General features: G+C 41.6%; 2 protein-coding genes across 2 annotated transcripts in view; one reads left to right on the top strand and one right to left on the bottom strand.

Moving 5' to 3' along the window:
* The window catches only part of LOC307186598 (uncharacterized protein), a 237517-nt gene that overhangs the window by 194612 nt on the left and 28475 nt on the right, over positions 1–14430 (bottom strand). The gene's annotated exons all lie outside the window — the stretch shown is intronic.
* LOC307187110 (putative monooxygenase p33MONOX) lies at positions 381–1259 on the top strand (the record flags this gene model as incomplete). The annotated part of the gene is made up of 1 exon (XM_079922849.1): positions 381–1259. The coding sequence occupies one exon, from the start codon at positions 381–383 to the stop codon at positions 1257–1259; it is 879 nt and encodes a 292-aa protein (XP_079778975.1).

Here is a 14430-nt window from a genome sequence, read left to right as displayed (position 1 = left end):
TGATGTGATGCTGTGATTCATAATAAGAAATATATTTTTGGGTTCCTCCCTGGTTGGTGCTCGGGGCCTTCTGTGTCGCCACGGGCACAGCGCCGTTCACACCATGGCTTGGGTCACGAATGCGCCACAGCCTCTCGAGAGACGTGGGTCCTTGGAGCCTCTTTAGTGCTGGAGCTTGGGCCGCAGGCGACTCCGCGGAGGTGGAAAAACAGAACCTCTGGAATGGATGGACTCTTCCCGAGCAGCTTTGCTAATTTGCAGCAGCTGGACAATGCTCCTCTTTAACACCTGTCGGCATAATCTTCACATCATTTCACTCTGGTGGCAGGGACTCCGCTCTGAATTCTGTATAGAAAAAGCACCTGGATCCCAGTCTTTCAATGGCTTCGAGACAACCAGAAATGCCTGCCCTTGAGCCTAGGGGGCCTCTAGGCAAGATGTCCCTGCCCATCGGGACGTACCACCGGGCATTCAGCTATGATGATGCCCTGGAGGACCCTACGCCCATGATTCCTCCTCCATCAGACATGGACAGCATCCCCTGGAAGCCAGTGATTCCAGAGTGCAAGTATCAGCACCTTGCCAAGGTGGAGGAAGGAGAGGCCAGTGTCTCGTCCCGTGCCCTGCCATCGGCCACTGACGGTGCGGACAAGGTCCCCGTGGTGAAGGCTAAAGCTACCCATGTCATCATGAGGTCTCTGATCACAAAACAGACCCAGGAGAGTATTCAGCACTTTGAGCACCAGGCAGGGCTGAGAGATGCTGGCTACACACCCCACAAGGGCCTCACCACCGAGGAGACCAAGTACCCTCGAGTGGCAGAAGCACTCCACAAACTAAAGCTCCATAGTGGAGCGATAACAAGAGAGGAGAAGCAGCCGGCCTCCAACCAGTCCACCCCAAGCAGTAACTCCCACTCTTCCCCTAAGCAGAAGCCCAGAGGCTGGTTCACTTCTGGTTCTTCCACAGCCTTACCTGGCCCCAATCTTAGCACCATGGATTCTGGAAGCGGGGAAAAAGACAGAAGCTCGGCAGATAAATGGAGCCTCTTTGGACCAAGATCCCTCCAGAAGTCTGATTCCGGAGGCTTTGCCATCCAGGCCTACAAAGGAGCCCAGAAGCCTTCTCCAGTGGAACTGATCTGCATGCAGGCCACCCGAATGGCCGAGGATCCAGCAGTGTTCAAGCCACCCAAAATGGACATCCCAGTGACAGAAGGGAAGAAACAGCTGCCGCGGGCCCACAATCTCAAACCGTAGGACTTGAATGTTCTCACACCCACTGGTTTCTAGAGCTCTTTCTGTTCCAGGGACTCTGGATAGAGGCTGTCTTGAGCCCAGCTCCCCTTTACCTTGGCTCTGACATAGGAAAAGTTTTGTTTTGTCTTTTAAAATTTCTCTCAAACTGAGGCTAGAGCTGGAGACATAATTGAGTTTTGAGAAACATTAGTGCAAAGTTTGTCCTTGTGCAGAAGAAGCCATTTTGTACTGCTTTAGTTTAAAGTTAGACTAAACCTCAGCAGTGATGTATGGAGACCTCATTACCTATTTTTGTATCTTTACTCTACCCAAGAACTTTGGTCATTACTTACTAGGTAAATAATGTTTGTGTTGTTCTAAAACCAAGGCTTCCTGATTCCTTTACCACTCTCCATGTGTGCATGGACAAATCATGGCGTAGTGGCGTTCACTGACTAGTTTAGACAACTTTAGCCCTCTTGGCTATGCTGGCACTGTGTGCTCCAGCCTCGTCAGTTATGGGGACCCAAGATCTGTTTGAGATATGGGTATAGTTAAGAGCCAGCCTTGGCAGGGATCCCCTCTGTTTTCTGCTGAAACCGGAATCTCCTTGCTTTTTGGTAGACCTCATGGATCACTTTGTCCTGCAGCCAGTTCTTACTGTAGTACCTCTTGGGCCAGTGCTGTTGGAGGGATGCTTCTCTTTTGTGTGTCACAGAACAAACACTAGCCTTACATATCCTTTGTTGCACTTTAAAGTGAGATTAATTTAACTCCCTTTTGGTTGAAAACTTCCTAAGGGAGAAAATTCAGTCTACTGGTTTGGTACAGATAAATGGATGTTAAACTTTCTTAAAGGAGGCAGCAACTGCAGTTTGAGTATAGTCTTGCGGTTCATATGAAACTAGTGTCACCTTATTTTGAGTTTCTTGTTCAAGCCAGGGCCTGAAATTTTTTTTCCTGGGAGGTGGAAGAATTAAAAAATTTTCTGTATGCAATCATTTTCCCCCCAAATGAGCCTCATACCTTTATAAACACGTACCTCACTGAGGAAAGGAACTAGGGAAACCACCTTTTCATTTCTCCTCACTGTGTACATGTTCAATCATTGTCTTGAATACTGTCTCAAATTCCTGCTGTCCTTTGCTTTGGACAGTATGGTGTCTACACAAGGAGCTGAGCTGATCTTCCCACAGAGATGCCCTGGAGTCTAAAATGATCAGAGCAATTAATTGATTTGTGTCTTCTGTTATGCTTGTTTCTCTTAACTTGTTTTGGCAACAAAAATCCTTACTACTTTCTCAAAAAAATAAATAAATAAATAAATAAATATATTTTTGGTCTTAGTCCCTGTTTCTACCACAGAGCTCCTAAAACTCTCAGAATTTCCTAAATGTGTTTTGTTATGTTAATGAGGTGACTTGTGCAAAGCACCTAAAGATGGGGCCTGGTTGCCAGGGGAACCAACCATATGATTAGAGCCTAGGAACTTTCAGCCTCACCACCCCAAGAGGGGAGAAGGGCTGGAGATTAAGTTCAGTCATCAATGGCCAATGATTTAATCAACCATGCCTAGGTAATGAAGCCTCCATAAAACCCCGAAAGGACAGGGTTGGGAGAGCTACTGGGTTGGTGAACACGTACAGATTTGGGGAGAGTGGCCCTCAGTGAGGGCATGGAAGCTTCTCACCCTTTCCCCTTTCCTTGCCCTATTCATCTCTTCCATCAGGCTCTTCTTGAGTTATATCCTTATAAAATAAACAGGTAATCTAGTAAGTAAAATGTTTCCCTGAGTTCTGTGCTACTCTAGTACATTAATCAAACTCAAGGAGGAGGTCACTGGAACCTATATAAGGCAACTGCTAACAGCTGTAAAACAGGAAATCAACAGTAACACAATAATAGAGGGGACTTTAACACCTCACTTACATCAATGGACAGATCAACCAAAATGAAAATAAATGAGGAAACAGAAGCTTTAAATGACACAATAGATCAGATAGATTTAATTGATATTTATAGGACATTCCATCCAAAAACATCAGATTACACTTTCTTCCCACGTGCGCATGGAACATTCTCCAGGATAGATCACATTTTGGGTCACAAATTGAGCCACAGTAAATTTAAGAAAATTGAAATCATATCAAGCACCTTTTCTGACCACAATGCTATAAGATTAGAAATGAATTACAGGGGAAAAAAATGTAAAAAACACAAACACATGGAGGCTAAACACTACGCTACTAAGTAGCCAAGAGATCACTGAAGAAATCAAAGAGGAAATCAAAAAATACCTAGAGACAAATGACAATGAAAACAAAACAATCCAAAACTTATGGGATGCAGCAAAAGCAGTTCTAAGAGGGAAGTTTATAGCTATACAAGCCTACCTCAAGAAACAAGAAAAATCTCAAATAAACAAGCTAACCTTACACCTAAAGGAAATAGAGAAAGAAGAACAAACAAAACCCAAATTTAGCAGAAGGAAAGAAATCATAAAGATCAGAGCACAAATAAATGAAATAGAAACAAAGAAAACAATAGCAAAGATCAATAAAACTAAAAGCTGGTTCTTTGGGAAGATAAACAAAATTGATAAACCATTAGCCAGACCCATCAAGAAAAACAGGGAGAGGACTCAAATCAATAAAATTAGAAATGAAAAAGGAGAAGTTACAACAGACACTGCAGAAATACAAAGCATCCTAAGAGACTACTACAAGCAACTCTATGCCAATAAAATGGACAACCTCGATGAAATGGACAAATTCTTAGAAAGGTATAACCTTCCAAGACTGAACCAGGAAGAAATAGAAAATATGAACAGACCAATCACAAGTAATGAAATTGAAACTGTGATTAAAAATCTTCCAACAAACAAAAGTCCAGGACCAGATGGCTTCACAGGTGAATTCTATTAAACATTTAGGGAAGAGCTAACACCCATCCTTCTCAAACTCTTCCAAAAAACTGCAGAGGAAGTAACACTCCCAAACTCATTCTATGAGGCCAGCATCATCCTGATACCAAAATCAGACAAAGATACTACAAGAAAAGAAAATTACAGACCAATATCACTGATGAATATAGATTCAAAAATCCTCAACAAAATACTAGCAAACAGAATCCAACAGCACATTAAAAGGATCATACACCATGATCAAGTGGGATTTATCCCAGGGTTCTTCAATATATGCAAATGAATCAATGTGATAAACCATATTAACAAATTAAAGAATAAAAACCATATGATCATCTCAATAGATGCAGAAAAAGCTTTTGACAAAATTCAACACCGATTTATGATAAAAAACTCTCCAGAAAGTGGGCATAGAGGGAACCTACCTCAACATAATAAAGGCCATATATGACAAACCCACAGCAAACATCATTCTCAATGGTGAAAAACTGAAAGCATTTCCTCTAAGATCAAGAACAAGACAAGGATGTCCACTCTCACCGCTATTATTCAACACAGTTTTGGAAGTCCTAGCCTCAGCAATCAGAGAGGAAAAAGAAATAAAAGGGATACAATTTGGAAAAGAAGGAGTAAAACTGTCACTGTTTGCAGATGACATGATACTTTACATAGAGAATCCTAAAGATGCCACCAGAATACTAGAGCTAATCAATGAATTTGGTAAAGTTGCAGGATACAAAATTAATGCACAGAAATCTCGTGCATTCCTATACACTAATGATGAAAAATCTGAAAGAGAAATTAAGGAAATACTCCCATTTACCATTGCAACAAAAATAATAAAATACCTAGGAATAAACCTACCTAGGGAGACAAAAGACCTGTCTGCAGAAAACTATAAGACACTGATGAAATAAATTAAAGATGATACCAACAGATGGAGAGATAAACCATGTTCTTGGATTGGAAGAATCAATATTATGAAAATGACTATACTCCCCAAAGCAATCTACAGATTCAATGCAATCCCTGTCAAATTACCAATGGCATTCTTTATGGAACTAGAACAAAAAATCTTAAAATTTGTATGGAGACACAAATGACCCCGAACAGCCAAAGCAGTCTTGAGGGAAAAAAACGGAGCTGGAGGAATCAGACTCCCTGACTTCAGACTATACTACAAAGCTACAGTAATCAAGACAATATGGTACTGGCACAAAAACGGAAACACAGATTAATGGAACAAGATAGAAAGCCCAGAGATAAACCCACACACCTATGGTCAACTAATCTATGACAAAGGAGGAAAGGATATACAATGGAGAAAAGACAGTCTTCAATAAGTGGTGCTGGGAAACTGGACAGCTACATGTAAAAGAATGAAATTAGAACACTCCCTAACACCATGCACAAAAATAAACTCAAAATGGAGTAGAGACCTAAATGTAAGTCTGGACACTATAAAACTCTTAGAGGAAAACATAGGAAGAACACTTTTTTTTTTTAATTTATTTTTTGCTGTACGCAGGCCTCTCACTGCTGTGGCCTCTCCCGTTGTGGAGCACAGGCTCCAGACGCGCAGCCTCAGCGGCCATGGCTCACGGGTCCAGCCGCTCCGTGGCACGCAGGATCCTCCCGGACCGGAGCACGAACCTGCGGCCCCTGCATCGGCAGGCGGACCCCCAACCACTGCGCCACCAGGGAAGCCCCCAGGAAGAACACTTTTTGACATAAATCACATCAAGATATTTTTTTGATTCACCACCTAGAGTAATGGAAATAAAAACATAAACAAACAAATGGGACCTAATGAAACTGAAAAGCTTTTGCACAGCAAAGGAAACCATAAACAGGACGAAAAGACAACCCTCGGAATGGGAGAAAATATGTGCAAAACGAATCAACGGACAAAGGATGAATCTCCAAAATATATAAACAGCTCATGCAGCTCAATATTAAAAAAACCAAACAACCCAATCCAAAAATGGGCAGAAGACCTAAATAGACATTTCTCCAAAGAAGATATACAAATAGCCAAGAAGCACATGAAAAGCTGCTCAACATCACTAATTATTAGAGAAATGCAAATCAAAACTACAATGAGGTATCACCTCACACCAGTTAGAATGGGCATCATCAGGAAATCTACAAACAACAAATGCTGGAGAGGGTGTGGAGAAAATGGAACCCCCTTGCACTGTTGGTGGGAATGTAAATTGATACAGCCACTATGGAGAACAGCATGGAGGTTCCTTAAAAATCTAAAAATGGAATTACCATATGATCCAGCAATCCCACTACTGGGCACATACCCAGAGAAAACCATAATTCAAAAAGACACATGCACCCCAATGTTCACTGCAGCACTATTTACAATAGCCAGGTCATGGAAGCAACCTAGATGCCCAATGACAGATGAATGGATAAAGAAGATGTGGTACATATATACAATGGAATATTACTCAGCCATAAAATGGAATGAAATTGGGTCATTTGTTGAGACGTGGATGGATCTAGAGACTGTCATACAGAGTGAAGTAAGTCAGAAAGAGAAAAACAAATATCGTATATTAACGCATATATGTGGAACCTAGAAAAATGGTACAGATGAACGGGTTTGCAGGGCAGAAATTGAGACACAGATGTAGAGAACAAACGTATGGCCACCAAGGGGGGAAAGCTGCGGGGGGCTGGGGGGTATTGTGATGAATTGGGCAATTGGGATTGACATGTATACACTAATATGTATAAAATTGATGACTAATAAGAACCTGCTGTATAAAAAAAAAGTAAATAGTATTCAAATGATATTATATGAAATTACTATAATTTAATACTATAATTATAACATCACATTAGATTATAATTAAAGCACTGGGACAGTGCCTAGCCCATGTTTGTTAAATAATAAAACATATAAATATGCAAAATGTGAACTTCTGTAAATGCACAGACATGAATCTATTTGTTGTACTATGTTATCCAAACAGCTCTATGAAATTTTATTCAGTTAGATTACATTCCAATGCAAGAACTACAAGTACACTCAGAGCCTCAGCACATTTATTAGCTGTGAGACTTGATGAAAAAAATGAAATTTCTCTAGAACATATCAGGATTTGAGAACAACAGGGAACTATGCCATCCATGGACATTGGAACATTTTTGAAGCCCTTTGCTACTGATGTGACTATTGTTTTATCTATAGTAGAAGCTCTACCAAAAATATCCCAGCCCATTTGAGCTGCAGGCTCAAAGTTCTGCCTTCATTCCCACATGGTGGGTTTGACATATCCCCAGGGATATCTGCCGTAAGTAAGGATAAGAAGGTTCTAGCATGTTTGTGAACATGCAAATTCTTAGACCTCCCCTCATGGAAATTTCGTTCCAGTCGGCCGGAGGTTGAGCCGAGGAATCTGCATTTTAACATACATCAATTTCCGACATAGGTGGTCTAATGCCTACTGATTAAGAGTCACTGGACTAGAGGATCCTCCACCCAGTTTGGGATGAGCCCTCAGGTTCATGCGTGTACTCACAGTGTGGCTGTCACAGGCTTTCCAGCTGAGTCTAAAGTGTTTGAGGTTTTCCTGGATTCTCGAATTGCTGGAGCATTGCTTAAATGGAACCAAATCTACGTATGATAAATCCCAAGGATAGGGGCTTCCCTGGTGGCGCAGTGGTTGAGAGTCCGCCTGCCGATGCAGGGGACACGGGTTTGTGCCCCGGTCCGGGAGGACCCCACATGCCGCGGAGCGGCTAGGCCCGTGAGCCATGGCCGCTGAGCCTGCGCGTCCAGAGCCTGTGCTCCGCAACAGGAGAGGCCGCAACAGTGAGAGGCCCGCGTACCGCAAAAAAATAAAAAACCAAGAAAATCCCAAGGATATATCTGCATGAGTCTGGCCTTTACAACAGGAGTGCTGAAGTTCTATTCCAATAAGAATTTGCTTCCTTTTATTTGCTCTGGGCTGTTCTCAAAATGAAGCTGTGAACTGGAAGAATTTGGTCTTTGTATCCTACCTCCTATGCCTTCATCACTTCTAGCTTCAATATCCAAACAACATGTGGGAAACTGGAGCTTCTTGGCTCCTGAGGATCACCAACTGAGGCACCCAACCAAAGCAGCCTAACCCTTCTTCCCCTGCTCTGTATCTTTCCCTGTCTCCTCCATCAAAATGCACTTCATCCATTTCCCATCTGGTCAGGATCCTAGCTAGCATCAGCACCGTGACAAAACTTTGATGTGATACAGCAAAATGAACTAACAGACTAATATTTTATTTGGAAGCCCAACTAGGGCTAAGAGAAGGAGATTTTCTCTTGGGTCTCACACATTGCAAAATAAAGTTAATGAATAAAGTTAAAATGATGGTGCCAGGTGATGTGGGCATGCAAAGATGTTCCTTCCTCCACTTTTTTGTTAGAGAGAATAAGAACGTACTCAGTTTATCAGAAATCTACTACCTTTTGTTGACAATTCAACCAGGTCATAGAAAGTCTTAGCCAACTAATAGGGTTTGGAATTCAACATGGCAAAACCTAGACCTTAAGAGGTTTCAATTTTTGGAAGGAAAATTCAGAATAATTTATTAGAATACAAAATATAATAAAAATTAAAAATAGGGGTCATATACCCAAAATCTTGTTTGGTTAAAATGAGGTTCCACCGCACTGTTCAAACCTAAGACCAACTATTGTAGCATTAGAACAGACACAATAGCCAAGCAAAATTCTCAGAGGAAAACAGAGGAAACCAGTTCTCCCATAAAAGCTTTAAAAAGGCAGTAGAGACTTACTGTATTTTAGACCATTTTTTATGATCTCACAGTATCCAACATGATTAACACTTAAATATATCATGAAATAGTAGTACTTTAGGGTAAGATAAAGGGGAGGAGAGGAATATCCCATAATTTACTGATATTTTTGCATTGTTAGAATCATTCAAACTTTGGCTCTGTCCTTGGATTCAGACATATCTAGAGGCCTTTGGCTTCTTAGTAGTAAGCCATTTACCCATAACTTTCAAACTTCATGGTTACACTTAACATTTAAGCCTTAATGGATGCTAATGGGTTACTTTTTTTAAGGTAGCGTGTTATTTTACAGGGGATTTTTATATACAAGGCCTTACAAATTTCAGGGAATGACTCAAAGTTAGAAACAGCATGCACTATAATAAGATAGGAAGAAAGATATCAGGAGGGAGGTAAGTAGTCTTGCAACCTCTAAAATAAACAATCCTATGTTGTCACCTACAGTCTCCAATGTATAGGAGAAAACCTTGCTGATTATAGGGCTTCCCACATGGTCCAATTCCAGCAACAATCTCTAAGGGGAAGAGTAGAAATATGGTTCATATTAAAAAAGATCTATCAGGCAATAAAGCAAAATTCCAGCTCATATGGGCAGAACTCTTAATAACATCTATAACTTTAGGACAATTCATTTTGCTTCGCCTTGGACTGAGCTGCAGGTTTCTGAGGAGATCTTGTTAGCTTTGGAGAGTAGGAGAAGAAACACAGGCAGTCCTCTATAGAAACTCACTTTCAGAATGAAGAAAGGTCCTGGGAAGTCGATGTGTCTGAACTGTATATTTTCGATACGTGAGCATATACCTGGGGCTCAAAACTGACACAATGGTAGTAATAAGTGGTCCTAGCTGCCATTGACTTATAGCCAACCACTGCACTCAGTTCTTCACTGTGTGACTGCAGTAGGGTTCTGCATCTCTCTCAGCTTTTGCTTCCACATCTGTACAGTGGATATGGTAATAATCCATATCTCTCAGGCTACGGTGAAGAAGAAATGACACCACAAGTAAAAACACTTGATAAATGCTCAAGCACTACACAGTTCTTCCGTAATCATGATACAAAATCAGATGCTTTTCTCTTCTATGCATATGTTTTCGTAAATGAATAATTGGTCCCACCCAAATAGAGAGAGCTTTAAGAACCACATTCTAACACTCTTTAAGAGAGGCCTATTTACAACCTGATTGTTTGAGCTTCTGATAAACATAATTGGCTGAATCATAAAACACGTTTTAGAGATTTGTGAGAAATTTCAGTGCAGTTGAGTAAGAGGATGGCTGGAGAGCCAGAGCCCCTGGCTGTCTGTCTGCAGAAGAGCAGCTGCTGAGTGGCTAATTCCACAACCTCGGCCCTCTCTCCTGGTGTTCTGAACCATACTGACCTTGTGTGCCCTGGTGGCAGACATCCTGTCGTCACTTCACAGATAACATCTCAGTCGAAGGTCATTTTCTCAGGGAAAAGTGAACCATTGACCCCATTCAGACTAAGTTAGACCCTTCTGTTACATTCTCATAGTATTCTGTATTTTCTTTCTAGCACCTAGCAGAGTGGATGAATAACATTGATAAATAGGATTCTTTGATTAATGCCTGCCTCTTCTGGAGTAGAAGCTCATTAGGGTGCAAAGTATGAATGCTGACCTCCTCATTATAGCAACCCAGAACATAGCTCATGGTCTGGCACACAGTGGGAGCTAAATAAATGTTTCATTCTTTAATGAAGAGTGAGGACTTGAAGCCAAATCCTCTGATGCCAAAGCCAGGGTTCACTTTACTAACAAAGAAATGGCTCTAAGTATTACCTGGGGAGCCCAGTAAAATACAGATTCCCAAGTATTCCAACCCCATAGAATTAGAAACTCCCAGGGCCAGAGGACTCTTTATTTTCTGGTTGCAGCCAGTCATAGACCAGCTATACGAACCACTGCACTACACCCACATGTGCATCAGCTTAACAAACAGTATACTTACAGAGGATCCAGAATCCTGGTATTTTCAGTTCCTACCCTCTGCTCAATGTTCGAAAGGAACACCGTCCAATCTGCCTCATATTGTGTCAGGGAAGTGGATGAAACTCAAAAGCAGTTCCCATGTCTCCACATAGAACACACACTGTGTAATCCTTCCCATAACTAAATCAAATGCATTTTAAAAAGCAAAACTTTAAAGCATATTGCTAAGTCAAAGAAGCCAGCCTGCAAAGGATACATACCATATAATTCCAACTATGTGACATTTTGGAAAAGGAAAAACTATAAATAGTAAGATGACCTGTGGCTGCCCAAGGCTTGGGGGGAGGGACGGAGTGATGAACAGGTAAAGCACAGGGAATTTTTAGGATGGTGAGATTGTTCTGTTTGAAACTGTAATGGTGGATACATGACATCACACATTTGTCAAAACCGAGAGAACTGTGCAACACAAAAAGGGAGCCCTAATAGAAACTACAGACTTCGGTTAATAATAACATATCAATATTGATTCATTGATTGTAACCAAGGAACCACCTGGAAGCAAGATATTAATAATAGGGGAAATAATGGGGAAAATGGGAAGCTGGGTGAGTGTATGGAACTCTAAGTACTATCTGCTCAGTTACACTATAAATCTAAAACTGTATTTTTTCAAAAGCGTAAAAAATAAAACATACCCCCAAAATGACGGTGGGAGTAGAGTACCACAGCTTCATCACACTCTCATTTACTCAGTGCTTACTGCATGGGGAGCACCAAGCTGAGAATTTTCAAACATCACCTCATTTAACCCCAACAATACTGCTCTGTGGCAGCTAATACCAATATCCTCACACTCCCTTGAGGGTTAGGGAACCGAAAGCAGGTGCTGTTAAGTCCTTGCCCAAAAGAACATAGCCAGCCAGTGTCACTAGGTTTCAAACTCAGGGCCAGGTTGCCCCAAACCGCACACGTTTACCCACTGTGGGAACCTGCTTCGATTTATTTACTTGTAGTTGCTTTGGCCTATGCACAAACAAGTGGTTTACTATGAAGTTTAATCCATAACTGTAAGTCAAAATGATTAGGGTATTATAACACAGGGTCAGATGAAAAGATTCTCACCATGAAGCAATGCCTGCAGATAAGCCTGGGACACACACACACAGAGGAAAACAAACACTGCCCTCCAGGAGTATATGGGATGGTGGAAAAGCAGGGCTTATGAGCAACAGCATAATGAAATCAGGTTTCAAATGTTGAAATAATTTTCTAGGTCCAAGATGGAGACACTCCTGCCCAGGGTCCCCTATCAGGGAACTTTAACTTAGATAACCTTTGCATCCCTATAAATGCTCCCGTTGACCAGAAATACAGAATATCTGGTCAGCCAATCCCCAAACGATGTTGACTATGTGGCCCCAGCCAATCGGATAATTTCTATTTTTCTCTGCCTTGTTCTTTATTCTTTATCCTGGAAAAGCTTCCTGCCTTCAGTCCCATTCTGCAGTTCTCTGAAAGGAGTAGTAAATAAAGTTTATGTCACCTAAATTGTCTTCTTTAATCATTTTTTACCACGAATAAACCAATCACGGTAACATTGATGTATGAACTGAAATGACAACGTTTTGCTTTAAAACCAAACTATTTTTTTAATAACAATGACAATAAAAAGGCCATAAAAAAGAGAGACTAGGAACCACCACATTGAAAGAGACTTAAGGGCCATATCAGCCTCGTGCAATGTGTGAGTCTCATGGATCTTTATTCAGACAAACCGACTATGGAGAAATTAATAAATTTTGAACACAGATTGAACATTATATGATGCTAAGGAATTAAGTTTTAGGTGTAATTTTATTAGAATTAGGTCTTTTAAAAAATATATATCAAAACTATTAAAGATAAACCTCATGGAGATGAAGTATTATATCTGGGATTTGCTTCTAAACAATTTGAGAATGGGTGGAGAGTGGGTACAGGTCAAATGAAATTAGCTGTTGAGTGATAATTGTATAATTGTTGGAGGGAACAGTGGGTACATGGAGTTCATTATACTCCTCTCTCTTTGAAAATGTTTGAAATTTTCCATTATGAACATATTTTTTTAAAGTTTATTATCCAGCATTAGTTCTAGCACTTATCTAACCATGTACATTGCTCTCATTCAATAAATATGAACATTAATTATAAAAATAATAATTGTAACACATGAGGTCCATATACAAGCATTTTCACTCTGATTGTTTTAATAAATCATGCTCTACAGTTTCTGTTAACGTTTTCAGGAAACAGCTCCACATCAATCTTTTTTTGTTTTTTTTTGGCTGTGTTGGGTGTTGGTTGCTGCACACGGGCTTTCTTTAGTTGCAGCCAGCGGGGGCTACTCTTCATTGCAGTGTGCGGGCTTCTCATGGCGGTGGCTTCTCTTGTTGCAGAGCACGGGCTCTAGGTGCGCAGGCTTCAGTAGCTGTGGCATGCGGGCTCAGTAGTCGTGGCTCACGGGCTCTAGAGAGCAGGCTCAGTAGTTGTGGCATGCAAGCTCAGTAGTTGTGGAACACAGGCTTAGTTGCTCTGCAGCATGTGGGGTCTTCCCAGACCAGGGATCAAAACCACGTTCCCTGCATTGGCAGGCGGATTCTTAACCACTGTGCCACCAGGGAAGCCCACCCACATCAATCTTCACTGTTTCTGTTGTCTCTCTGTCCTGGGTCTCTCACTGTTCATTTCCCTCAGGAGCCTGTGGCCAGAAAAGGGCATCCCTGGCAGAAGGAAGAAGTTGAAGGAGGACTGTTACCTACTGATGTCTTTCCCTCAAGTGGAGGCCAGGATGCACTCTCAGGGCTGCTTGTGGCTGCTCTGAATACAGTAACAGGTCTCCTTCATCCCTGGGCATCACACACTGCCACAGACACCCACATCTGGATCCAGGTGACCCAGAGCATCTTAGAATCTGCATCATTCCCCCCCACACCCGGGGTTTGGATTAGTTCTTCACTTAAGATACTTCGGAAGGACCATTCCAAGGACTCTGAGTGAATCATAGAAGATGTATAAAGGAAAATGAGGTTCTATCTCCTTCCCAAATGGGACAGGACAAGCCCTTGGCTAGCCACAGGGAGGCATTAGCCAGAAGGCTGATGCCAAACAGGAGGAAATAGTAGTGAAACAGGAAGGAAGGGGGCAGGGCACAACCTTTAAAAGAATGACATAGCCATAGTACATGATGAAAACTAGTGAGAACCAACTAGGTCCAAGATGGCAGAAGACTCAACTTCCAGTAGACCTTGAGCCTCATTATATGCTCATTGTAATACATTAGCATGCTAAATGACACACCCAACAGTGCCATGACAGTTCTGAAGCCAACCATAAAAGGTCAAAAAGTGGGCGGTGCCCCAATTCCTGGAAATCCCCACCCCTTCCCCAAATAGTTGGACTAATCGTCCCACTCATTAGCACATAAAAATTAACCATGCCACATTTCGAAGCCTCTTGCCT

The sequence above is a fragment of the Stenella coeruleoalba genome (assembly GCF_951394435.1).
Source record: "Stenella coeruleoalba genome assembly, chromosome: 5".
Taxonomy (NCBI): domain Eukaryota; kingdom Metazoa; phylum Chordata; class Mammalia; order Artiodactyla; family Delphinidae; genus Stenella; species Stenella coeruleoalba.
This window is presented reverse-complemented; position numbering and strand designations above follow the sequence as displayed.